General features: G+C 50.1%; 1 protein-coding gene across 1 annotated transcript; it reads right to left on the minus strand.

Moving 5' to 3' along the window:
- Positions 1–3645: 3645 nt before the first annotated feature.
- On the minus strand, positions 3646–25366 carry SCD (stearoyl-CoA desaturase). Its single transcript, XM_065671795.1, has 6 exons — positions 24972–25366; positions 21199–21484; positions 13252–13382; positions 9895–10100; positions 8574–8806; positions 3646–7353 (listed from the first exon to the last, which is right to left on the minus strand). Exons 1-6 carry the CDS (start codon positions 24996–24998, stop codon positions 7154–7156), a joined length of 1083 nt encoding a protein of 360 aa, XP_065527867.1. The 5' UTR covers positions 24999–25366; the 3' UTR covers positions 3646–7153.
- Between the last annotated feature and the right edge of the window lie 1386 nt (positions 25367–26752).

Here is a 26752-nt window from a genome sequence, read left to right on the forward strand (position 1 = left end):
GTAAGTGTGACAGAATGTGAAACCTCTCTGGAAACAAATGGACAAGTATTTACGATCATTTTGTCAAAATGTCAATTTTGCTCAGCTGGTTTATAGAGTCACTGAAGGTCACAGACATTTCGAAACGGGTAGGCATTTCTTCAGACTCAGTGCTGAAGACCAGGGGTTTGTAAAAAGCTATTTTAGGAAAACTGAAAAAAAGTAAAGCAAGCAGATGCATGTTTGTTACGGAGCCAAACTGGAATGTAACAGCTGTCGTCACAATTGTCTCCATTATGAAATACTGTTTGTTCTGCAAAGCGCTGTATCTTTCCATGCAGTTTAAAAAGAAATGAAAAGCATAGCTTTACAGGTTGCTTTTTGAGTTAAGACTTCTGAGTAAGCAAGAATTTGATTGTTTTCATGTAATGCCAACTTTCAGTATAGACACAAAGTGAACAGATTATAACACAACTAACATTTAATATTTTAAGCTTCTCTCCCAAATCTAAATTATCCTACTTTATGACTGATACCTGTGTTTATTTAAGTGTATTTGACTTATTGATATATTTGACTGAGGCTATGTGCGTCCACATGCGTACTGGACTATAATCTTTTGTCTCCTCATTTTTTATACCATCTTTTTAAAGCTAGAACCAGAGCTCATTTATAAATGAAAACTGAAGTGCCTGTACTTCCCACGACTCCAGGAGCTGATGCTTCATGAGGAAGTGCTAGCACAGGCAGCAGCTGGAAGCGATTGTGCTGAATTAAGAATGGGTGATGCTCACCAAGGGTGGCAGAGGAGCTGCTGCCCTGTTGGAAAGGTCATCTCAGAGAATCACTAGGACTGGAAGGGACCTCTGGAGATCATCTAGTCCAACCCTTTGCCAAGGCAGGGCGCCCACAGCAGGTTACACATAATCCAGATAGATTTTGAACATCTCCAGAGGGAGACTCCACAACCCCCCTGGGCAGCCTGTTCAGTGCTCTGCCACCCCCAACGTAAACAAGTTCTTCCTCATGTTGAGGAAGTTTATGGCCACCGCTCCTCATCCTGCCACTGGGCACCGCCGAGAAGTCTGGCACCATCCTGCTGGCACCCGCCTCTGAGGTATTTATAGGCGTTATGAGATCCCCCCTCTGGGCTGCCACATGAGGGAGGCGCTGCCCTGCCCGCCCTGCTGCCACCCCGCTTCCCCCGCCGCCGCGCGGCCCGCCAGCACGGGGCGAGGCAGCGCCCACGCGCACCGCGCTGCTGCGCGTGCGCCGTGCCCCGGCTCGGGTGAGGCACGCTGAGAGCGGGCGGCGCGCGCGGATTGGCCGGCGCAGGTCAGGCGCTGTGGGCGGTGGTAAACACGGGCGGGTGACCGGCAGTAACCCCGGGCAGCGGCCGCGGCCGCCGCTGTGCTGCCTGGCGCTGGCGGCGCAGCCCCGGCAGGGATTGCGGCAGGTCCCTGCGGCACCCGGGCAAGAGGCACAGCAAAACGCGGGCTCTCTGGCCAAAAGTGCTTGTGGGCACAGCCTGGGGGACGGGCTGGCACCCACGGTCCTGCAGCCGGCCATGGCAGCCATGCCCAGAGCGCTGCCCACCAGGGCAGGGTGGCCGCTGAGCTCCCCCGGGGAGGAGGTTCCACTGCGGCAGGGCTCAGGCTACTTGGCTAGGTGTTAGACAGATGTCACCCACCCCGTCCCTCTGGCACACAGGGTTGCTGTGGTGCCAACTCTGCGTTCCCCTGGGACTTTGTTCCCCGCCTCAGCCTCGGGACACCTTTCCCCCTGCTCCCCAGGAGGTCCCACAGCCTTGCTGGTGCCCCGTTCCTTTTTGGAGGGTCAGCAGCAGTTGTTTCCTCGCTGTGATGGGAGTGCATGGCTTGGTGCAGAGCTCGCACCTAGCCCTGCTGCTGGGCAGCTCACTGTGGCACCACTGCCCTCCCTGGGGCACCCTTCTGCATCCAGTTCCCAGGGCTGCACACAGTGCTCACTGCATCCTGACTGGGGAGGGGGTTGCAGCTGGAACCTGGTGTCCCCTCCAGACACCACACTGGCATCTCCTGTGTGCTATGCCTGGATTGAGGAGATGCAGCAAACCCCCCGCTTCACTGCTGACAGCCAGCAACCAAGGCCTGCAACCCTCCTTGAGCTCCCTCAGCTGGGTCTGAACAAGCAGGCACTTGTTTGCTTGTCCTCTCTTACCCAGCAGAGCTGGCTGGTGTGTTAACCCTTCCCTCCCCTTCTCTGGTGGGTGGACATCTTCAGAGAAGCAAAATTGGGGTGCATTGGAATTGCAACCCAAATTCATGGATTACATAGGCAACTGGGAATAATACTCATGTGCAAAGCACTTAGGCAACAAGCTCAAAATGCTGAGCCGGTACTGCTGAAGGGCTTGATAGTATAGGAGAACATATTTTGGGCAGGGGATTTAATAATAGTGTTTAACAAAGAGGGAGAGGCTGAGGTCGGAGTTCCACTCTCATGAAGTCCAAACAGAGGGATCATTAACTTTATTTTTAGACTTGGCTGAATAATCAGGAGGTTTGAAGATTTGCCTTCTGTGTTTCACTTGTTTTAGGAGAGGCTGTGCCGGCGTAGCTGGGATCAAAAGTGCACTGGATTATCCAAAGCAGCAGCTCTCTGTCACTTCCAGGGATGTACTTCTATGCCTCAGTGATGAGCCACAGCATTTCATTTGATATTTTTCCAGAGCCCAGGGCAGTCACACATAACATTGCCTGGGCTGGTCCCGCACCTCCACCTGGGAGAATGCGGCTGCTGGAAGAGCCAACATCTTCCTCCTTAAGGTTTCTTCTCCCTTACTCTTCCCTCCCTCATGCTCCCTCCTTTGCTGTCCCTCGTGCTCTGTTTTGCAGCATGCTGCTCTGGCCTTCGCATCCAAAGGACTTTCCAGCAGCCGCAGCTGGAAACAAAAGCATGGACCAGTTTTGCAGAGAAATTCAGCATGCCAGCTGCAAGGAACTGGCAGCACCAGCAAACACGGGCTGGACAAGGGGTCTCCAGCTGCTGCAGGTAGTACTGTTGCTGCAGACAAGGCTGCTCCCTCTGCATGCTCCTGCATGGAGTGGGCTGGTGCCATGTAGCGAGGGCCTTACTCTCCACTATGATCGGGTGTTCATTAGGTGGTCGGGGGGGGGGGGGGAAACAGGGAAGCTAACATCCATAACATGAGATTTGGTTCAGGGATTTCTCCCTTCTCCTTCCCCTTCCCTCCAGCTGCACGAGGGGTGCGGTGGGCAGGGACGCTTGCTCCCGCAGGAGGAAAATTCCCCCTCATTGAGGTTAATGAACCCGCCTGGTGTGGTGGCGGCCGTGCCTGGCTAGGAGACAGGCTGCCGGTATTACGTGTTATGCTGCATGTATATCCATCAGCCGCAAGGCTCTGGCAAGAGGCACTGGCTGGAATTAACCTGCAGTAACCCCGCTGCGCAGGGGCAGCCTTGGCGGGGTGTGCCTGCCCGGGCTTCGCTGGAGTATGAAAGCCATTATAATCCTCTCATTCATGGCACTTAAAGAGCCAGAGGAGTTTTTCCCTTGTTCTCCTAGAAGGGAGGATGGGTTGGAAACAGTAATGCATAGCGTTACCATCCTGATGGGGCACTGTGTGCTTTACCGAGCTGGGCGCCATGTCATCAGCACAAAAAGTTTTAAAGTAACATTTTTATTATGAACAAATAAAATTCCAGATCAGCACAACCAGATATCTGTTTCCATATTAGTAGAAATTATTTCAAAAAGTTGTTTTTCTTTTCCAGTACACAAAACAGAGATACTACTATGCAGAAATCCCTACGCTGTGAAAAACCGTATCCTACTCACATTTCAACAGTGACAGAGCTTAGACAATGTGCAGATTCAACTTTCCAATCCTTCCCTGAACACCCAACACTTGGACATCTGCGCTTTACAATACCAGTGGGGCTGGGAATGGTTTTGGAAAACAAACCAGTCCATGCTTCTGCCAGCAGTGGTGTGCGTGTGGTACATATGCCTCCCTCCTCTGTGCTCAGCCTCACGCACCGCTGGGAGGCAGGGTGTAACCCCATGCAGCAGACAGGGAAACTGAGGCACCGAGAGCTTTTAAGTGACTTTGTCCCAAGTCACACAGTGAGTGGGCAGCTAAGCTGGGAACAAGTCCCAGGAGAACGGCTGCTCTAGCTACAGGATCCCACTGCTGCCTTCTCTGCTTCCACCTCTTACAGACTCATTTAAGCTAAACATACAGACAACGCATCCAGGATACAAACATGCCACCAAAAATATATATATATATATTTATAGGTGTGTATATATATATATATATCTCTCAAAGTTCTACTTAAAGTGTTGTATCTGTTTCTTAATCTAACAAAAATTCTAACTCAAATACATTCAAAATCACCTGCACCCACAGTTCAATGTAGGCAATTAAATAATCAAGAAACCCCTCGAATGTTGATAATTCAGCAAAAAAAAAAAAAAAAAAAAAAAAAAAATTATGGCAAATAGCTGTCAATACTCCTATGTATATTAAAGAAAGATTTAAGGCACCCAGAGATATTTGCCAGTCTACTGTTAAAGTGACTGCGCAAACACCAGGACTGTTTGGTTATACTCCTCAGCTTTCACCCTAACTCCAGATTATGGACCCAAATCAGCACTTGAAATTTCAAAGGAACCCTTGATGTCAGACCCTGCTTCTCTGCTGAGAGGATGTGAAATACTGCAGCATGTCACAGCATGCTTCCCTACCGTGGGGTATGTCACACAACACCTTAAGGGCACCAGGAGCAAGGCAATTATTCTCTTCACCTTCTCCCCTCCCCATACCCATTCAAATTACTGGCAGAAGCAAACTCATCCTCTCTGGAGACTTCTGTGAGTTCAGAGGGATGTAGACTATGGCCAAGCCAGCCTGCAATTACAGAGCTAACAGTGTTTCTCTTTTTTTTAGAGGGCATTTTCTTCTTTTCCTGTGGTAAGATACAATACTAGCTGCAACCCCCTTTGCTTCAGCCAGTCTCCAGGCAGTTAAGAGCCCCAGAGAAGTGAGGATGCTATCTCCTAACACTGGGAACTGAAGGGCTCCCTGCTCTATTCCTCCCTGGTGTACCCTCAGCTGAACACCACATTGCCGCTAATGTCTCAAAACATTGACGGGTCCCATTTCTGAGCAACAACAAGGCCATGGTGGTAGCAGGGGGAGAAAAGGAGAGGAGAAGGACTTCTTTTCTGAGTAACAAGCGTGCTTTTGTTAAGGAGAACATCATGGGCTGTCCTACGTCCTGGTGAGTTTCACAGCAGCAAGAGAAAGCAAAGGTGCAGAGACTCGCTCCTGTGAAGTGTGCCTGGGTGGTACATGTCAGAGCTGAGGTGAGGAAGTTGGCATCTGCTCTGTCTCTGCGCTCCCTGGCCTGCCTGAATAAGGGAGATGCTGCAAATCCCACTCCAGTATCACCTCATTCTAGCCACCTCTTGTGCTTTCCTCCAGCTCCATTTGATGCATTTAAGCAACAAAACCAATACTATTACTACAACTAATAATAATTAAAAAAATTAATAGTAATGGGAGAGTTAAGAGGGAAAAAAGAAGCACATTCAGCCCAGTGATGGGCTTAGGGGCCACAACGCCCAGAACCTAACCCGCCGCATGAACTCAACTTGTGGTCTCTGCAACTCGCAGGAAACAACACCCACAAGGATTTTTTCCCCAGCACTCTCCAGCTTCGTGCCCACATCATCTGAGTGATATAACTGACCTTTCTGCAGCCACCCTCACTGCCTGTCTCGCCCATGAAGGAGCGAGGTGGTGAGATGGCTCGCTGAGGGGGCTGGGAGGCAAGATAAGGGACTTAGGGGGGAGCAGGGAATGGAAAACGACCACAGGGGACCCCAGGCAGGAAAGCCTGGAGCTGGCAGACACTGGCAGCAGTGTCTCACCTTGGAGGTTCCAACTCCCTTGAGCCCCTGTGCTGCCTGGCCCCGTGTTGGTGCTTCTCAGGCACTTGTGTATTGACTGAACGGAGCCCCTGATGATGGAGGGATGCTCTTGCAGGTACTGTCACTCCTTCCTGTGCCTACAGGTGCTCTCTTACCCTGTCCCTGCACTCAGCATGGGATGTGGATGTGCAGGGCAGGCATGGACATCAGGACATCTGCCTGCCACCCAGCGGGGACCCTGTTTCTCCAGCACATAAAGCAGCTTAACTCAGCCATGGAGCTTTGGTTTACATCCTTCTCCCCTTATCTACTTTGGCAAAGTCCCATTCACCTGCAAAATTCTCAGCGGTGGTGGTGAACCCCATGGCAGCCAGTGGTACACCCCTCCAACTATCCCCCTCATCACTGTGGCTCTGCCTTCAGTCCCTGGTGGCACAGGGTACAGCAGGCAGTGCAGGGAGGAGGCTGTGATGCCAGGGGGAGGAGGTAATAAGGCCACCGAGGCTCTCCCTCCAGTGCCTGCTATGGCCACCACACATCCTGGCCACTGATGGACCTGGCTAGAGCTCTGAGAGATTCTGGGGGCTCTCCCCTCCCCAGCCAGACAGGCTTTGCGTAGGGATAGGGGGAGAACATTTTGCAAGAGACATCTCTTTCCAATGGCAAGAGAAGGGAATGGGGATACTTTTCCCAGGGAGAGCAGTTTAGCCATGCCACATTTGTCAGCAGCCCCTGAGAAAGGAGGAGGGACAGAGGAAAGAATTTTGGGGGGAAGGTGGTGGGGAGGGGGCCACTGACTATGGCTCAACTATTCAGCTGGCTGGTACAGGCTTCCTTTAACTCCATAGTATATAGCTGGCTGCAGTGGGCCTGCCCCAGGCTGCTTCCTACCAGCTCCTATGCCAGGAAGAGACCAGGATGACATAAAGCAGTGGGAATTGGAGTAGAGGGGCTGGAGAGAAAGAACAGAAAGAAAAAGGAGAGGAGGGAAAGGGGTGGCCTTGTGTTATGAAAGGCAGAGTCCTAGATCTTAAGTACATCATGTAAAATACAGCATGGAAGGGGGGTTAAAACTCATTATCATTAGCATAAGCAAACTGGTAGCATTATTCAGTAGTCAGTAAACAGAACATAAAATCTTTGTCCAGCGTGTTCAGAGGGGTCAGGAAGGGAGAAAGGGAGGAAAAAAAGGAGGAAGGAGAGATGTGGATGTGTGTGTGAAGGGAGCAGGAACTCAGCCACTCTTGTGACTCCCATCTCCAGTCCGCATTTTCCGAGCCAGGATGACCTCCTTGGAGACCTTCTTGCGATCGCTGGCCAGCCCCAGGAGGCACATGAGGTCGATGAAGGCTGTGGTTATATTGAAGCGCCAGCCAAACTCACTAGTGGAGTAGTCATAGGGGAAGGTGTGGTGGTAGTTGTGGAAGCCTTCTCCTGCAAAACACGACCAGGGAGAGGATGTTGCAGAGCTCTAGACTGATGGCCCCTTTAACTTGGCCCAAAGCACCACATTCCTGAAACAGGCTCTGGATTGAGTCCAGGCTCCTCTCAGCCCAATTTCACCTCTGCAATCTACCCCATCTCATTTGGGTGTGCTCCAGCATGCCCAGGCTAGCCCAAATGAGGCAGTGACAGTCACAGAGGACCTATGGTGCTTTATTGAAAAACAAATGTGTGGCGAGGAACTGAGAAAGGCCCTGGCTCACCAACTGCACCAAAACACCAGGGGAATCGTAACAGTTTTTCCTCTGCCACCATGAGAAACCTAGTAGTGGTTCAGCTACCAGCTAGACCTGCAGCAAGTCCCCAGCAAGCAAGGCTAATAAATACTTCTGCAAAACTTGGCAGTCCTAATGCCAAATCCAAAGGACATTTCCAGATGTGAATAATGCAGACAGACTTCTATTAAGTGATCTACCCATCAGCAACCATCTGCTCCAGGTACAGAACACTCGCTTAAGTGCTCCCTCACCCCTTCAATGGCATCGCCTGGGCTCCTGCCCCTACCCTCCTGAGTCCCTGTAGTTCAAATACCTCCCTGCTAAAAATCCAGGAGCAGATCCTTCAGAGGTGGAAATCAGTGCAGCCCCAGTGATATACAGTGATGCAAACCAGCTCGGGATTTGGGCTTGGGAGAACAGATCAGGGCAAGTGCTGACCCTGGGGTATACTTTCGTAGGCCCCAAAATTTCAGGAAGACACATGAGATGATCTTGCTTGTCTTGTTCTCAAGTACCTCCAAAATCATCAGCTGCCCTGAGAACATGTCCAAATGTGCATCTGCTGGTTTTCAAATTGACAAATCTAAGACATATAAGCAGAGACTGCAACATGGGTTTTTCAGTCTGGTGAACACGGCAGAGAGACCTTCAAGTAGGGTAAATAAAATATTGCCATGAGATAAGGAGGTGCTAAGTGTAGCAGAGTCATTTCCAGCCTGGAAAGAGGCTGGTGGGAGCTGATAACTCCACTGCCCTTATGTACTCACTGGCCAGCCTGGGAAACACCCCCGGATGCAAAGACTGAAGGGGAATGGTGCAGGGGGAAATAGGGACACCTGCATTCACAGAACTTCCCAGAAGCAGCTGCAGTCCCAAGGGGCAGTCCACACTCTACAGTATACCCACAGCAAAAGACATGGATGCTGAACATACCTAGAGCCCCCAGGCTGACCAGGGGGTTCTCCCGTGGGTTGATGTACTGATCATACGGCCGGTTGCCAAACATGTGGGCAGCACTGTTCACTAGCCAAGTGGCATTGAGCCCTATGGTGTAGCGCAGGATGGCTGGAATGAAGAAGCTGATGATGATGGATTCATCCCAGAAGTACCAGGGCACTAAGGTGGGCAACATGAAGCACAGCAACACCACCGAGGGCTTGTAGTATCTGGAAAGGAAGGGACCAGGAGGAAAGCGCTCAGTGGCAGCAGCGGGACAGCAAGGGCTGGTTCAGTCCTCCCTTTGGAGGATTTACACTCAGCTATACAGGGAAAATTGAGTGCAGGAATACCTCACTCCTAAGACCTGTATCTTTTGTCCTGGATGTGCAGAAGCCATGCCTGCAGACTCCCAAGTCTTATCACCACGCAGGAAACTCAAAGTAAAGTCCTGCTCTCCCTGTCTCAATCTCACATGTGCACAAAGCAATATCCCAACCACCATGAGTCCAGACACCAGCTGCTACTTTTTGCCTCCTCTGCCATCAAACAAATTAGCATGTAGGGTCTCTGAAGGCATGGGAGCAGAGAAAGCTGAACTACTCTGCTCACCCCTGAGAAAAATCACAGGCACAAAAAGGAGGGAAGCCATAAACTGCATGATGCGTGTGAGATTGAACTAGGGACCTCCTGAGGGTGATTACTATATGGGTTCAGTTCCCCATCCCTGCAGCCCTTGTGACAGGCTCGCCTCCTCTGGGGATCAGCTCCACTATAGCCCCAGACAGTTAAGAGATACCCCATCCAAGAGGCACCAGCAAAACAAGACTGTCCGTCCCAGTTACTGCCTCTTTCATGTCCCCACTTTCAACCCCTCTTTCACCACGCTGTTTCCAGAAGACTGGTGGGAGAGGGGCCAGAGCCATTTCCTGGAAGGCACACCACATCATCTCCAAAGATGGCCCCCAGGCACCTGCATGTGGGCTGTGGGCCAGCCAAAGCAGCAGCTGGGCTGTGTGTGGGGAAGGCATGGAGGTGCTTTGTGGAGGGAAGCTCAGCCTGCTGCTGGCAAGATGCTAAAGGACAGGTGGGCAAGAATGGGGTGTGGGATGGCTGGAGGCATCACTAGCTGCTGAATGCTTCCTATAGGAGTGGCACAGCTTATTTCTCACAGTTCATCCTGCTGCAAAGCCTTGGACAGACTGAAGACTCATTTCTCACGATGCCCTTAATCCCCTCATGCTCCATCAAAAGCGCTTGTGGGGTCCCTGCTCCATCCCACAATTGGCTCTGTGCTGAGGCTGAACCCACCACTCACCTCCGCTGGAACATGACCACTTTGTCAGCCTTTATGTCACTCAGATCCAGCTTCTGGCCCTTCTCTATGACATCTGGGTGCTTGCGCACCAGCAGCCAGCCGATGTGGGAGAAGAAGAAGCCCCGCATGGCATTGTGTGGGTCCGCATCTGTCTCGGAGAACTTGTGATGGACACGGTGGTCCCGGACCCACTCATAGATGTCATTCTGCAAGGCAACAGAAGTGGAGACTAAGGGCCAGGGCAGGAGATGTTTTCTTCAAATTGATAAAAGGGCCTAAAACATTTAGACACCCAAATCCCATTGACCTGGACTTGTATCGGTCATTTTATTCTTCATTAGCATTTGGAGTTTTTGGCTTTTAAAACAAAGTATTTGGGTATTCTTTGCTCAAACTCTTCAGCTTTCTCTGAAATCTGCTTCTTTTGTGGGCTACCTTTTCATCTTTTCAATTGGCTAACCTAGGGCTTTGGTTTGCACATCCTCTACAGCATCACAAGCTCTGACTGGTCAGCCTGTTCCTCCACCCCTGCGATAGCCAGCCCTCAGTGGCCAGTCAGTGTCTCCTCCCTCACACGTTCTTGTTGGTCACTTGTCCCCATCTCTACACAGTGCCAGCTGGGATTGATCAACCTGCCCCTTTGCCTTCACCCTGACATTTTCTATGGGTCAACCTGCCTTGCTTTTCCTGGGATTGCCAAATCAGACCTGTTAAACTTGGGGCAAGGGTTTTGTTATTTTTTTATTCAATTGGAAATCAAAACAGTCTTAAAATTAAGACCCCTCTTCAGAAATAAAATAAATACACCATTTCAATGACAGTTGTCAAAAACATCCCCCTTCATCCCCATAACCACTCTGTTGACCTGGAAAATCAATAGTTTGGAAAATGTCAAAGCTTCCATAATTTGTATTATGAAATGATTGCTTTGGCCAGTTTTAAGAGGAGATATTAATGACCCTATGCTTATTCCTTTTGGTGAAGCAGAGATCCAAGCCCACCTCTATTGCCTGTATTACACAAAAGGCTCCTTAATCTACTAAGTACATAGGACTTTTCCTCAAAACACTTTGAAGGTAGGGAAGTGGCATAATCATCCCTATTTCTTGCCTGTGAAGACCAAGAGACTTCTCCACACAGGGAGCCTGTAGCAGAGAAACAACTCTTCAAGTCCCTCTCAAGTGCTGTAACTGTTCCTCGTTAACCTGAGATAACATTATTTACCTGCCGGCCATGCAATAAGCCAGTGATAGACACGGGCCAGGATTCAACTGTCATTTATTTCCAAATACTGGGAACAGCTGTCTTCCTTCCAGCCAAATCCTGAACACCTCAGAGTATCTGATCTATGCACTGCTGTTAGCTAGAGCATGGCCACTCAGCATTCTCCGAGAAGAGAGAGGGTCAGCAGCCTTCCCTATCTAGTAAGAAGAGAAATACAACCAGTATCCATGTAGGAAACATTTCACCTGTGCCCCAGGTTTCCCTTTCATGTTCCTGACCTTACACAGTGTCGTGTAACATGAGAAAGCCCAGCCTTTTGTCTTTCTATAGATCTTTGGGACCACCTCTCACTGCAGCCCTGTCTGAACATCACAGCTTTCCTGGCCCAGCAAGCAAAACCTAGGAGAATGCCTCCTTCCTGGGGAGTTACCAGCTACAGGCTATAACCAGAAGAGCTTCTGCAGTGCTGCAGCTGTCTGTCTTGCAGGTGGAACAGGTGACTAGGTGCACATTTCCCAAGTTCTTTGAAATCAGAAGCCTCAGATCCCTGAACAGCCAACAGGTGTTTTCTGGAGGACCTCAGATAAGGTAATCTTCTCTGGCCTTAAAAGTTACTGGTCTGGTCTCAGAGCTGCTGCCACTAACAGGAAGGAGATAAATTGAAAATAAACCTCCTCTGGATCTCATTGAAAATAACTGTTTAGGAAAAAAAAATACACACGGAACAGTACTGAATTTTCAGTAAAACTTTGGATTAGTTCCTATTGAAGCTGAAATAGTTGTCTGTCTCTCATCTTTGTCTACTCCCATCCGCTACAGCAATAGCTCAGCAAATTCTTTCCCCCTCTGCCCTATAACCCTGTGAAAGAAAGATGGCCTTTGTACAGGACTAGCCAATGCAACCCATCCTGTTCTCTTGCTGAGTGCTGGTCCAGGTGCTGGAATCAGCAGCTTGGTCGTTCCTCATGGAGGACTGGTGTGGTACTAACAGAGAATAGGAAAGCCAGTGGTGTTTTAGAAATTTTTTCAAGGCTAAGAAAAAATCCAGACTCCATCCCCAGCCTGATTTCATTACATATCAATGAAGTGATATCCCTTATGGCTACACAGTGGGGAGAAACAAGATAATGTCTCTACAATACTTGGTCCACTTGGGCTTTACCCTTCCCCCATACCTCAGCTGGAGAATTACCGAGGGGCACAGCACCGATGCTTTTCTCTTCCCCTTTTTCTAGCAGAAAGTGCTGCACCCTGCCACCCTCCTGAGTACTTCCTACACACGAGCAAGCCTGTATGGAGTCCCTTCAAGCACAGCTGGAGGACAGAGTGCCATTACAGCTGCCTCCCAGCAGCAAACGCAAGAGGCCACCAGGATTTTTCTGTGCTGTGCCAGTCTGGGTTTTCACTCTGACTTCTGAAAGGCCATCTCTTTTACAGTCCCAGTTTGTTTGCTGTGTGGACGGTGAAGTACTCTCTGAGTGGTTAGGCAATATCCTGAGGTGTTTATCAGCTGCCCACAGTCACTTGGGCCACTCTGAATAGGCCCAACCCTTCTCTCCTTGAAACATCACTGACCTGGGGTGACTTTCTGGAAGCCAGTGGTGTGACTTACAACAGGGTTATTCATAACTGTCACTCTTCTGAACAGAGACGCATCCCCCTAACTGCATAATCTCAGTAAGTCCTTGGTCTTTCTGCAACAGCAAATTCCACAGCCTGACTGCCTGGGCTGTGCAGATGTTTCCCCCCTTATCGGCCGTGCAGCAAGAGGAGGGTGAGGTAACACTAGAAGAGCACTTAGCACTTCCATGCCTTTCATGGGAACAGCAGCAAGCATAGGGAGACCACACCTGGAGGGAAGGGTACATTCCTGCTTTGGAGAGCTTTCCTAGCCCTGGTCTTGGCCTACAGTCCTCTCCTCACCCAGTTCCTCTCAGAGTCACCCTCTGATGGGACAAAGTGGAGACAATGAGACAGTCTCTAGCACATATTAGATGGAAAGGACAGGTTGTTTCCTAACAAGAGGTAGTAGGAGGGAGGAATCTCTCCATTAGCTTGTGCCACATACCTGAGACAGGGGTTCAGGGGAGCAACTCCTTCTGAGGAACAGAGGCACATTGAGGAGGTGCTTACCTGGAAGGCCATGGAGTTTGCAATAGTCAGGAAGATCCGCAGGGGCAGTGTGGCTTTGTAGGACCGATGGCTCCAGAGCCGGTGAGATCCAGCTGTTATCCCAAGAGCACTCAGCAGGAAACACAGAAGAGCTGGAGAGGAAAATAATGTGGTGCAACAGTTAGAGCAAGTCAGCCTGCAACAGAGTTTCAGGCAAAGCAACACAATGGCAGGCCTTGCCCCAGAGCTGTATAAGCAAGAGAGGAATCCCTGGAGAGCAGACATCACGGCAATGAAAATCAATGTGAGAGTGCACAAGCTACAACAGGCTTCATAAGCAACATGGAGCAAATCACTTCAGTTCTTCAACTCTGACAAGGGAGGAGGCTCTCCTCCACAAGACTTGTCACAAGGGTTGGTTCTTCAGCGTAGTGCCATCTGTCACGGTGTAGGATCATCAAAATTGTATAAAGTGACTGCTTCCGTATAGCCCTGTGGTAAGTAACAGCTCTGCAGTCCACCTCAGAACAGCTTCTCCCTTCCCTCCCACCCTGAATAATAACCTGTCTCGCCACTCCTCACTAAATCCCATTTGCATTATTTTCACCTCGTGCTGGTAGATGATCTTACAGTTCTCTGAGGGGATGGCTCAAGCCCAGGGGTAGGCTTCTCTTCTGCTCTCTTTCTAAGCAGAAGCTGATTAGAAGATCTAACCTACCATCCCACTGAAGCCTGGGCTTCACTTTCAGCTACACCACCCACTTAAAATCATAGAATCATAGAATAGTTAGGGTTGGAAAGGACCTCAAGATCATCCAGTTCCAAACCCCCTGCCAGGGGCAGGGACATCTCACACTAAACCATCCCACCCAAGGCTTCATCCAACCTGGCCTTGAACACTGCCAGGGATGGAGCACTCACAACCTCTGCCTAAAGACTCCCATTCCAGGGTCTTTTTGACTCCCACCCCCATCTGCTCAGCTCCAGCACCATGTATGTAAGGCCAACAATTCATTGTGAGAGTGGACATAGGCATTGCAAGTCATGCCCATTGCAGAAGCAGATGTGGCTGGGCTTCGAGGCTGCTCCATGTGTTCCTTCACCACACAGGTCAGAAGGTATGCCTTCTGGCAGCTAGTAAAAAGCCACATCCCTTAAGCTCTGGATCATGTGTTTCTGTCTGCCCTGGGCTGTGTGTCCCCACATGTCCTTCTGAGACCTGGAATACAACCTGGGTCCCAGCATCCTGTTCTAGAGCTAAAATGGAGAAAAGACACTTATAAGGTCATAGTAGCATTGCACTAGGACGCTGGGAATAAGAAGAAAATTGTATCTGAAAATTAACTCTTTCTCTAGGAAGCTTCTAGGTCAGGAAGTCTGGCGGAATGATGGAGGGCATTCAACAGCTGTTTTGCCCTGCAAGGTCAGGCACTGAGAGGGACATCTGTGCATAGGTCAACCGACTCACCTACACTCCCCTAGGGTAAAGGATGCCTTCTTATCATTCCCTTAGGGAAAAACTCTTCCCTTGGTGTACAATTTGCAGATTTCAGCCAATTAGATCAATCATGAAATCAGCTCCTTATTCTTACACATAAACCCATGGAGAGGAATTGCTGGAATGCTTGACAATACTATTCAGTCCAGCCAAATGGCTCTAATCGAGCTTATCTTGAACCCAGAAAAATAGATACTCTGCCAGAAACTTGTCTGAAATCAGAGATCTGAGACATGCACAAGGCACTGTTGCCCTGTTCTTTCATTCAAAATAATCCAGGCTTTATTTCTATCATCCTCTGCTCTCTCTTCCTCCTGTCACCTCCTTTTAATTCCAAACCTCATCTCTTATCTGCTAAAAGCCTGTCTCAGCTGATTTAACATCCTGTTCTGGCTCCTTAAACTTCCATGAACCCTCCTCACTCCCATCCTGCTGTGTAACAGTGATGTTCTCTCTCTGCTGGTCTGACTGTGATTTCCCTTCTTCATCTTCTCCCTTGGCTTTCTCATCTGCTGCCAAATGCAGCGCAAGCCTCAGACCAGCGTACCTCTGCCTCGTGTCTCCCAGCACCTCTGTGGTCTCTTGGAGGGGCCAAGCAGTCACTGGTCATAGCTGATTTATAAGGACATGAAGAGGGGTGAAAACGCATGCAAATGAAGCGGGATCTGGCCTTTGCAAGAAACAACAGAGCTGAGCAAAGCCCAAAAAGCTGTCCAAGCCTGGAAGGGGTGAAAGCAGGGATGCTGGAGCAGGTCTCTCTTTGGCCTTCGTGACAGGGAAGTACTTATGCTGAATCCCTTGAAGGTCCAAGCAGACTTCAAAGTTATGAGCTAGCTCATGACCAGCTCCCTGTTTGTCTTAGATTTTAAATCCCATTTTAAACCAGTCACTGTCCTCACAGATTCATACAGAAAAGCAAACCTTGAAAAAGCACCTAACATATGACTCCAATTTGCAGAACTTCTCTAGTCTAAGACACTACAATAACAACAAAACCCACTCCTGGATGTTTCAGGCACTTCCTACTAGCGGCAGAAGTGTGACTCGCCACCATTCTCCCTTGATCATAAACAGCTATACCCTGCAAACCACATTTCATAACACCTCTGGGCAACTTTATACCTACTGTGCACACCTCAGTAGCTGAGGTGGATTTCCAAGGGTGACAAGCAGTTTACGGCAGAGCTGAGAGTGGGAGCCAGGAGTCTGGATTTAAACTCCAACCTATACAGACTCTATGAAAAACATCATACAGGGAGTCCAGGATAAACAACAGCAGCTTGCATTGGATGTGTGGTGCAGCTTGCGAGGGAAAGAGCCCAGATTTCCACTGTGGGGCAAGTAGGCATGTGTTAATGGTGCCCTGGGGACAGAAATGAACTATGCAATCTTTCATGGTCTTCAATAGCATGAGAACGTAAATGCCAGGTTGGGTGAGTACAGGCCCTATCTATAGCCCTGAGTTCAGGCTTCACTCTCTGGTGAGTCCTCACATGCTGAGAATTTTTTGGTGAAAGCAGCCTCCAGGAAGATGCCTCTGACTGAGGACTGCGGCATTTAAGCTTTGCAAGAAGGAAACTCATCTGTATCTCGTTTATACAGGTAATTTGCCTGTAGATATCCCCTTCAGGAGAAGATGATACCAGCAACAAAGACATATCAGCAAGCACAAGGAATAACAAAAGAGTTGTGGTGGGGACACCAACAGACCCAGAAACCAGTAGAACCAGTACGTGCTTTTGGGTAGCCTTACTGGAAAGCCTGTGTTAAAAATTTGGGAAAGTACCCCCTGCTTTTGGGTGCCCTTGCATAGAACAGTAATGTTCTTCATCCAAAGCCCATGAGCCTCAGCAGCTTGTTGACTTCTCTTGGAGCTGCATTGCAGGCCACTGCAATGGTCACAACTCTCCAGTTATAATCCTGTGCTGCCTTGCCTCTTGCCCATATGCAGCAGTTGTAGTTTATATAAGGATCAGACACTTTCTGTGTGAAAGGAGCTGATTCTCAGTCTATGCATACGTGGCACCCAGCCCCACAGAAACCTAAATCCTACTTGAGGACTATTAGCTCCATCAGCCATGCCTAAGAATTGTTGTGACAGTAAGTCTCGTGGAAAACAGATGAATACAGCTCCCTAATGATTCAGAGTGGTCATCGCTGCAAACAGGTACAATAATGATCATTGCATAGCCAGGGAATCAGCATCTCTCACAGGGAAGAAGAAAAATTCGTTTAAGATCATCCATTAAGAATGAAATTGGAAAGAGTAGAGAAAGTGAAATAAAGAAGCACAGATTCTCACAGCTGCCCTGTGATGCTGCTCCAAACTGAAGGACTTAGGGACTCCATCAGCTGAGGCTTCAAAGTCATCTTCCACACCATGTTTTGAAGTATCCAAGATCCAAAAGATTGTCAACTCACCGGTGATGTTTCCAATGACACATTTAACTGGGATACAAAGAATTATGACCGCTGGCAGAAATATGCACTCAGTGTTTCAAAAATTACACCCAAAATGTTCCCGATTCAGTCATGTCTGTATGACTCACTATCCTTTACCTCTTTAGGGCCCAGACTCAGACCTCAAGCTATGATGGGAAGCTAGGAATGTGCTGAAGGTATTGTCACCTACATTTAACACCACGGATGTTTACATGAAGGTGTCCCTGCTCCAGCAGGTGTCCTTGGCTTCTTGCTCAGTGCAAGGGAAAACTACAGCTTTAGACTGTTCCCTCCATGCCTCCTAGTCACTGCTAGCTAGGTGAGTCCTGCTAATCTCAGAAGAAAGATACCAAGAGTAAGGAAACATGTGCAGGCAGCATGAGGGGAACAGTGTTTAGAGGAAGCAATAGGAGCTGCTGTTGCTAAAACCTAACTTCCCCTGCACGCTTGAGGAGAAGCACACCATCCGCTAGTTAAGCCTGGAGAGGACACTAAGTGGGGAGGTGTTGCCAGCACGGTCTTGATGGAGATGTGACAAAAACCTTCTGTAAATGCTTTGCTGGACACATCCTGGGTGGTGAGTTTTTCAGGCTGTCAGATTTATCTACAGTATCCAGCAAGATTCTTCTGGGTCCAAAGATGATGCAGCAACAAAAAATGGCATCAACTCATGCTTCTGGCACCGCTGACACTGCAGGGGGATGAGCTGTTGTCATTCACGCATGAGCACTATGTCAGGAGGAACTGTCACTGTTTTATAGACACTGTTGGCCAGGCCAACAGGGGTTAAGACAAATATTGCCAGTCTGCTGCACCAGAGAGCCAGGAAGACAATCTACAAATTGTGTTTCCAGGGAGAGTCAAAGCAGTTAGAGAAGAAACTGTCTATCCACTTTGCATCCTGCCCTTCTAGGCTCAGTCTCTGTGCTGTTTGGCAAATGATGTGAAACCTGCCTGTGATCCCTGAAAAGACTGAGCAAGATTGCATCAAGTGCAGTGGAGAAGACAGTAAATAGAAAGGGAGCTGGATAAAAAGCCAGTGCTGGAAGGGCTTGGAGAGCTCTCATTATGGCAAGCTCTCACCTGATCAACAACCCCAGCTCGTTCTGGGAAGCTCTGTACCAGAAAGAGATCAGGGGATACAATGCACACAGCAATGCTGAACAGCAAACAATGATGAAGGCAGGGCTGGAGGGCTTGAAAGACAAAGAGGAATTAGCACACAGAGAAATGAAAACAAAAGAGGACACAGTCACCAATATAACTGGTTTCAGAGGGACAGGAACATCAAGGAGACAGTGGCCTGGATGAAGAGGGTATAACCAGGGGACTGCTCCTTATAATATAATATAGGAGGCAGATAATCAGCTACCAGGCACCACAGCTGCCTGTAGCATCACAGCAGAGAACATCTGGGGCCATGTTAATTTTATGTTATATGTACATAGCATAAGGAAGAAATTGTCTGAAAAACAAACAACAAAACGAGCAAAAGCCCCAGCAGCTCCAGAACTACCACTGAGAGAGCTGCTCTGCCCTGAGCCCAAGCTGTATTGCCGGGAGCAGTGCAAGTCTTTGCTGCTCTATCCTTTTGTGCAAAATGGGAACCAAAGTCTTCTCCTTGCTACCAGTGGGTGCTGGGGAAATAACAGCAAGTCACTGTGATGACAGCCACGAATGCCTTGTATATGCTAAAGAAAAGTATGAACAGGGAAAAGGGCAGTGCATGAAGGAGCAGGAAGTCTTGCTGAGGTGCCAGACCCATGGAGGATCAGAGTGTGTAAGCTCTCGTCTGGAGGAGAATGGAGGAGCATTGGAGAGGAGAATGGACTGTTGGGGAAAGCTCTGTTTTGGCTGCATGGGAGATAGTCCTTTTCTAGAACAGGTGCCAGCGATGCATAACAGGGAGCTCTGTGGAGCTACTCCAGCTTTGGTAAGGCAGGGTGGGTCTTCAGCCAGACCAGAACAGTGCAGTCCCCCCCAAATTCCATGTCCATCTACTATGCCCAGAGCACCTGTGACTCCAGAAGCCACCAAGGAGTCTTGTAGTGCCTCACAGTGGCAGGAGAGCAACTGGCCCTTCATAGAATCAGAATGGCTTGGGTAGGAAAGGACCTTAAATATCATCTAGTTCCAACCCCCCTGGCATAGGCAGGGACACCTTCCACTAGACCAGGTTGCTCAAAACCTCATCCAACCTGGCACAGAGCTGACTGAAGGAGGAGAGCAGGAAGGACTGGCATCAGGTAAAAAGCAAGGCAGATTCCCACAAAATGCCATGGGATGCCATACAGACATCCTGAACAAGCACATGGTTGTAAAGACTGCCTCAGAGACCATTTTGGGGTGAGTGGGGCTTACCAGAATGCAAAGCAGCAGTAACCTTCTGAATCAAGATACTCAAGCCCACTTAAGTATTTCAGGGGAGCTCAAGGAGAAGGGCTGGATGGATTTGTAAGTCACAGTGCATCTCAGCAGCTTGAAATGAAACCAGTAAACCCAACTCACCTTGCCCCAGTGCCCTGAAGGTATTTGGCTGGGGTTGGAGGACCCAGGCTGTCAGCTCAGTGGGTGAGAAAAGACAGCAGCTCCTGCCTAGCCTCCAGCTGCGATCCCAGGCATGGGACTCACAGCAGGACTGAGAGCCCTGGAATGCACCTCCAAGGTCATGCTGAGGCTGCATGTTCTGCCCAGTGCTACCATGCTGAGGAAGAGTGCAGCCTGTCAGGTTTTCACACGGGGAAAGCCCAGCAAAGTCATCTTTCTTAATGTCCTCCCCACCCCGAAAGGCCATGCTGGCTGCACAGGGAACACATCTGTGTCTCTGCTTTTGCCTCTGACCAAGTCCAGGGTCCTCCAGTGATGCTCATCCCCTCTGCCTGTGAGAGCCTGAGATGGTCCAGGAGAAGAGTCAGTCTGGCCGTGCAATGGAGCCATGACGCTTGTTGCTCACAGCCATCGGGAGGACACACTGACAGTGTGACAGACCCTGTGGATTGCTCCAGGGCCTGTGCACAGCTGGCCTGACCAGGATGCTGCTCCCAGCTGAGTACTCTGCAGGAGCACCACTGACAGCAAAAGGCATGCCAGCAGGTCTCAAATTAAACTGTCGCTATTCATTTCAGGATGTTCTGTTTCACAGGAAGGCAGGGGCTGGACGTAAAGTCTTGACCTCCCCACTGGGAGCTGTTTGGCTTCTTGACTCTTCCAGAGGTCCACACAAAGGCTGGTGGAAAGAAGCTCCCCTGCAGCTTGGGACCCGCGCCCAGCTGCCTTTCAAACACTCAAAGAGGAGATTTGGTTCCTGCCCAGGGCAAGGTCTCTGAGAAGGGAGAGCTTCGCCTAGCTACCTTCTGCTGGGTTGTGCTTTCCACTGGAATTCGCTGCCTGGAGAGCTGCTTATTTATATTTTGAAAGTTGTCAGGCTTACTTCCGAGATGATGGGGGCTAATCTGTGCTTTTGTAGGAATGACAAAAGACCTGAGCTTCACACTTAATTCTTGACTTTTATCTCCAGCACAACTGTATTTTGTCTCTCCTCATACACATGTGGAGGCTCTGTGGGATCTACCTTCCCTTGGTAAGGACAGGAATGGCTCTTATCTTTGGGCAGCAGCCTCATGCCAAATCATGCTCTGGTACCTCACCTCCCCAGTCACCCCTTAGAGAGCTGTTGCTAGCATCTTTCTTCCTAACTTTCTGGGACTGTCACAGTACTCCATCAAACATTTTCTGTGCTTCCTCCCACAAGTGGCTACTTCTAAGCCTAATGCCTGTGAATCAAGTTTGTTCTTTAAGCAGCCAAGCAGTCCCCTGCCAAATCCTCCCCTCTCATGCATGACCTTACTAGAGACATTATCAAGCCCTCCCACAGGCTGCTACAAAGCTGGCTGAGCAGCTTCTTCTAAGAGACCTCCACTTCCTCCTTTTTTCTCCCTGAGTCTGTGGGACTGGAGGAGAAAACCAAACGCCACCCAACAGATTTGGGGTTTGCAGATGGCAGTAAACAAATGGAGGAATGTGCTTACCCCATGCCAATGTCTGGATCTTTGCAGAAGGTATCAGTGTCAATGCGAATAGGCCCCCTAAATGGAGAAGGCTCATGAGGATGATATTCCTCCAGACGTATCGCATGGGAGGCTTGGGGCCCTCTTTCTCCCGGTAGGTCTCATCAAAGATATCATCTATCATGCCCCGGTCTCCTGCCAAGTCCTCATGATTGAGTACATTCTTCTCCATGACGGCATCCCCATTCTTGGTCACCCGGGAGGTGACGGTGCCGACAGTGGTGGTGCTGGAACCGGAGGAGAACTCCTTGGAGAGGCAGCAGTGGACATTTTCGAGAAAGAAAAGAAACAAAACAAGAAGTTTGCAGTTACCAATGCAGGCAATAGAAACACGAGTCTGTAGGCTTGGCAGTTCCAAAACTTGCAGCCTGCAGTTTACCTGGCAGGCTCCATTCTTTCAGCTGAGCCCTTGGCACCAGGAAGAGCCTGCTCTACTCCCATGGAGTCATGGCCTGAAAGGGAGCCTGGTCTTTCCAGAGAGAGGAGGTGAATGGTGGTCAGGGTGCAGAAAGTAAAGAAAAAGACTTGAAAGCCAGTTTCTTTTCCACCAGCGGCTTTGGTGAGATCGTTTGCAGACCTCACCTTCCAGGCTGGGATGTGGCAAGACCAACATGCTTGGAAATCAGTGGATGGAAGCAGTCAATCGATGTGCTTCCAGTTAGATCTACAGCTTCTATCCCACGCCTACTGCTAAGCCTCTTATCCCTGTCCCGCTTTCCACCCACAGGCAAACTGAGGCAAGGGAAGACAATCCTCTGAGCCAAGGCCACCAGCATGCAGAGAGGAAGTTTTAAGCAGCAAGTTGGCCCAGCCTGCCTCCTGGCTTTGTCCGATAACTGTGACACAACATTCCCTTCACACATGGTTGTTTGCCCTGGCGGAGGGACAGCCTGCCCGATCAGGCATGCATGACAAAAGCAGCAGGCAGGACTGACCCTAATGAGACACGTCATTGAACCCTGAATCACGGATTTCCATCTCCATCATGACAGCCACATGCTTACTGGTGCTCACAGCCCTTTGTCAAGCCTGAGCCCAAGCGTTGGCTGGAGCTCAACCCCAGGGGTACTAAGCATGTGGGATGCAAGCAGTGGGAGGGCATGGTGTCCCCATCCTATGACCTCCCAGGAACCTGCAAAGGACACATCCCTCTGGCCTGCACTGCTGCCTCCACGTGCAAAGGGGCCCTAAAGGTCAGCCAGCAGGAATGGGAGAGCCAGGGCCACAGGAGAGAGCATGGCCAAGTGGGAAAGCTCCTTTCCCAGTAGCAACATCTCCTGAACTAACAGTAGATTGCCATGCAGGCATGCAGGAGTCATAAGAGACCACCGACCTGCCATGGCCTAGTTACTTGAGGGAGGCATTAAAATCAGGCCAGGCAGCTTACGTGGCCACCCCAACTCCTCCCTTTCCCAAGGGTAGAAACTAGAAGGCTACAGACATACCTTCCTACAGGGAGGAGCTGGCAAAGCTGACAGATTCCCCAGGCTTAGGAAGTAAAATGATCTCTACAGAGGGAGCTCTCTTAAGTTTTTCCTTCTGGAATCGAAGGTTAGAGAGGAAAAAACCTGGACACAAAGTATCCTGCTGCTTTCACTGAACCCAGGCAGCTGTTGAGCTTGGGCCCGGCAGCTCTGCATCCTGGCTACAGGCTGTCTCTGCCTGCTTTCCTACTTGATGTTTTGAGGATACGATACTCTGAGTTGCTGGGGAATTTAGAGGCAACACACCCCCCAACCCCCCATCAAAAGAGCCATGAGAAATTGCTTCTAATCCAGAGATTAGGCAAGGAAAAGTCCTGCCCATTCCAAAGTGTCAGATATTCTCATCTGGCATTTTGGCAGGAAGGCACTATTTTCTTCCTTGGCTGGAAGACAATCTACCAAAAAGACCTAAGACTTGTCTATGCAGGAAAAATTCCCAACAGAGATCTGATGGTATAATTAGATGGGTAACGCTCCCCATATGGACATGCTGCTTCCAGAGTAAGAATGTGGGGTTGGAGTTGCATTTTTGTCCTCCGCAACAGCTTATGTCACTGTCAAAGTTACACAGGGCCAGTAGGAGGAGGAGGGAGAGTGTAAAGAAAACAGCAGAGAGGGAAAAAAAGGCTTCTTCCAGAGTTGTAGTAGCCACATGAGGAATTTTACCAGCACACCCATGCTGCTGGAATACACTGAACTGGTGTAAACTGGGGAACTGGACATTTCTCACATAGACACTGCTCTTAAATCAAATGGGCCACCGTTACAGACTTGGTGGGGGAGAGAATGGGGGGAAGAGGGAGAGTGAGCAGCTATTTAGCTGGAGACCAGTGAAGTGAGGGGGAATGAAAGAGGATTTTGACCACTTTATGGCCATGGTGGCTTCTGCATCTCCTAGCAAGGAAAATGGAATGGGGATTGATCTGGGGTCTAGGGCTGAGAGGGGGAGGAAACCAGCTAAATCATTCTCATGAGCTCTCCCTCGTTTCTGAGAGACTTCACAGCTCTCATCTGCAGAGCAGATGTGTTCCCCCACCTCCACCACCACTCCCCAGCACTGAACACACCATAGGTGATCCTGGCACCTAGCCATCTTATACAACCAACCACAGCTCAAAGGCTCTGGCACTGGGCTCAGTCCAGGGGCCCTGGGGCACTGAATCTCTGGTCCAGTATATTTGAATATGCCCAACGTGACCCAGGGACAGGATTCTTTCCAGCCTCCAGGATATGCCCCGAAATACATGCCAAGACTATGAAACTTGGGATGAGCACACTGCCTTTGGCATCCATTTTAGGTGGGGAGAGGAGTAAAATTATTCACATCACAGCATCCCTGAAAGGTCATGCCACCTGCACAAAAGGGCTGGGGGAGATCCCGCATGCTAGCGACAGGCAAGAGAGCAAGGTTGTGATTTACCTCCACTCTTCGGGACAGAAGGGGGAAAGATGAGAAAGTGAGCACAGGAATACCAGGAATCAAGCCCCTGCCTCCCCTTGGGCAAAGGGTGTTTGCCAGGAGGGGCAAAAATAAAAACTCTGAAGATCAAACAGCTCTACAGATCTTCCTGGTGCTGGCTTGTTATTCAGACCTTCTTATGCCAAAAATGGGCAGTCTCCCTATTGTATGTTTCCTTGGCTCAGGCAATGAAGACACAGTCATTCATTTCATCTGGGCAGCTGCCTGCTTTCACCTTGCGTCTGTCCTAGGGACGCTCCCTGCTGCAACATTTGGCTTAAAAATGCTGCAAGTTAAAGCCCTTTCGTATAAAAACCTAAAATAAAATAAAATTAAGAAAATAAAAAAAAAAACCCAGAGTATGAGTGTTACCGAAACCCCCACTACCTCTTGGCACAAAAGGCTTTCCTGAACGGCCCTTACCAGGCACGCTTGAACGGATGTTTTCAGGATAAACCTGTATTTTATGCTCAGTCTCTCCGAGGGCACAGGCTCCGGGGAGCTAATCCCAGAGGTGGGTATCCCCACTTCATTCACGTCTCCCCATGAGGATCGGGTGATGTCTTCAGCTAGCACCGAATGACTTCACCTCATGACTGAGAAGCGGCACGGAGGGGACACACGCACACACATATGTGTGCATACGTGTGAGTGCACGCACACGCGTGGATGCCCAGACCTTTTTTTTCCCCCAAGAGAGCAGCAGCGCAGCGCTGCCGGAGCCTGCGGAAATGGAGGAAGCAGCGAGGGGAAGACAAAGCCCCCGGTCCCGCCGGCAGCCCCCCGCTTACCTCCTCCTGCAGCAAGTGCGCAGGCATTGGGCGACTCTGTCCCTGCTCCTCGGCGGCGGTACGCGGGCGCGCAGGTCCCCGACGGCGGCGGCGGGAGGAGGCTGCTTGCTGTCGGCCCCTCGTCCGGCGAGCTGTGCGGCTCGGGGAGGCGGGCGCGGAGGTATTTAAGCGGGGCTGCTCGCTTGGCGGCTGGCGGGGCCGGACTCTCCTCGCCCCGGCCTCCCGGTGACCCTCTGCCCGAGTTTGGGATGCGCGGGGTCAGCGCGGCGGGCGGCGAGTCGCAGCGGGGGCTCGGCTCCTGGCGTGCCCGGGAGGGTAGGCGGGGCTGGCCGGGAGGCGGGAGGAAGGATGCTGAGGAAGAGGAGGATGGCGCGGGCCAGGCTCTCGCATGATGCCTGCTGCTTTTTTTTTTTTTTTATGTTTCTTTTTTTTTTTTTCCCCTTTTCTTTTTTTTTCCTCCCTCTCTCCAGCCGATTGGCTGCTGGAAATTTGGTGCCACCTCAGCCTGCCCTCGCCATTGGCTGCCCGCAATCTGCTGTTCGCTCCCCGCGGCGCGCATACTGCGCGCACCCTGCGCGCACGGGTGCGCGCAAGTCCCAGGGAGCGCGGCCGGGGGGGCGGCTGCCGGCACCCCGCAGTCTCCGATACCGCCTTGGGGGCTGCCCCTAAGGAAGGCGGAGGAGCCCGAGGGCTGAGGGGTGTCGGGGGGCGGCGGAGGAACCCCGTGCCCCTTCCCAGCCGGCTGCGGAGTGCAGAAGGGGCTTTGGCATCACACATCTGCTTTGTATAGGCAGTCTGCTTGGATAACATTATATATATATACATGTATGTATGTGTGTATATATATATATACACATGTATATATAAATCATACATCACTGCAAAGGAAAGCACACCCACAGTTGTATCTGGATAAGCATGTGTATCTGTGTAGGTGTTTATCTCAACATGAAAAATGCTGGCTATAACGTTTTGAAAAGAATCCTGGCTGTTTTTCCCCTGCAAACAGTGCCTTTTGGCAGAGGGCAGAAGGAAAAAGGAGCAGCTCAGTTTGCTATCAGCTGTTTTCCATAGCAGCCTCCTCGCTAGTCAGTAATGCCAGCAATGGAAAAATCTAAGCTCTATCCCAAGGAGACCTTCACCATTAACAGTGAAAGAGGGCCCTCACAAATAAGACCTTGAGGGTGGCAGAGCCTGGAGCAGTTGTCCCAGCCTCACCATGTGGTCACCGTGCCAGGCATGCTCAGCCATATAGCATCAAGTGCCCTAGTGCTACCACCTGAACCAGGACCTGTTTCAGGTCCTTCCCCCACTTATGGTGTGTCCCACGTTCAGTCTCTGTCCCCTGCTGATATGAGTCATGCTGGGAGTGGAACAGGAATGTCAAAAGCCATTTTAAACTGTGCTCATATCCCTTCACACATATCCTGTCTGGACAGCTATCCTGCAGTGGTGGAGCTGACCACACGAGGTGCAGGTGGACAACCAAGATCTTGCAGAGTCTGTCCCTGGGCTGATTCTACTCAGACACAGCAGGGCTGATTCAGTGGCAGCTGTCAAAAGTGAACTGCATTGTAATCACTGGGAGGGAAAAGTGACAATGAAAAATAACAGTAGCCCAGTTGTTCTCCGGATTTAGAGGTGTCCATCAAAGGGGGGAAAATACGTCTCTCCTTTTTCATTTCACTGTGATGGGTTAAGAGGTCTGAGAGGAGTCTGTGTTTAGGTTTTACATTAGGAACTTGAGTCTTGCCTACCTTCCGAAACACAGTACTGAAACA

Source organism: Lathamus discolor, chromosome 3, assembly GCF_037157495.1.
Source record: "Lathamus discolor isolate bLatDis1 chromosome 3, bLatDis1.hap1, whole genome shotgun sequence".
NCBI lineage: Eukaryota > Metazoa > Chordata > Aves > Psittaciformes > Psittacidae > Lathamus > Lathamus discolor.

Excerpts from the sequence above, each read along its gene's own strand:
- SCD (XM_065671795.1), bottom strand. The coding sequence starts at position 24,998 with ATGCCTGCGCACTTGCTGCAGGAGGAG. Across the intron at positions 13,383-21,198 it reads GATCCAGACATTGGCATGGG|CTCTTCTGTGTTTCCTGCTG; the intron begins GTAAGCACATTC and ends TTTCCTCTCCAG. Across the intron at positions 10,101-13,251 it reads CAAACTCCATGGCCTTCCAG|AATGACATCTATGAGTGGGT; the intron begins GTAAGCACCTCC and ends GTTGCCTTGCAG.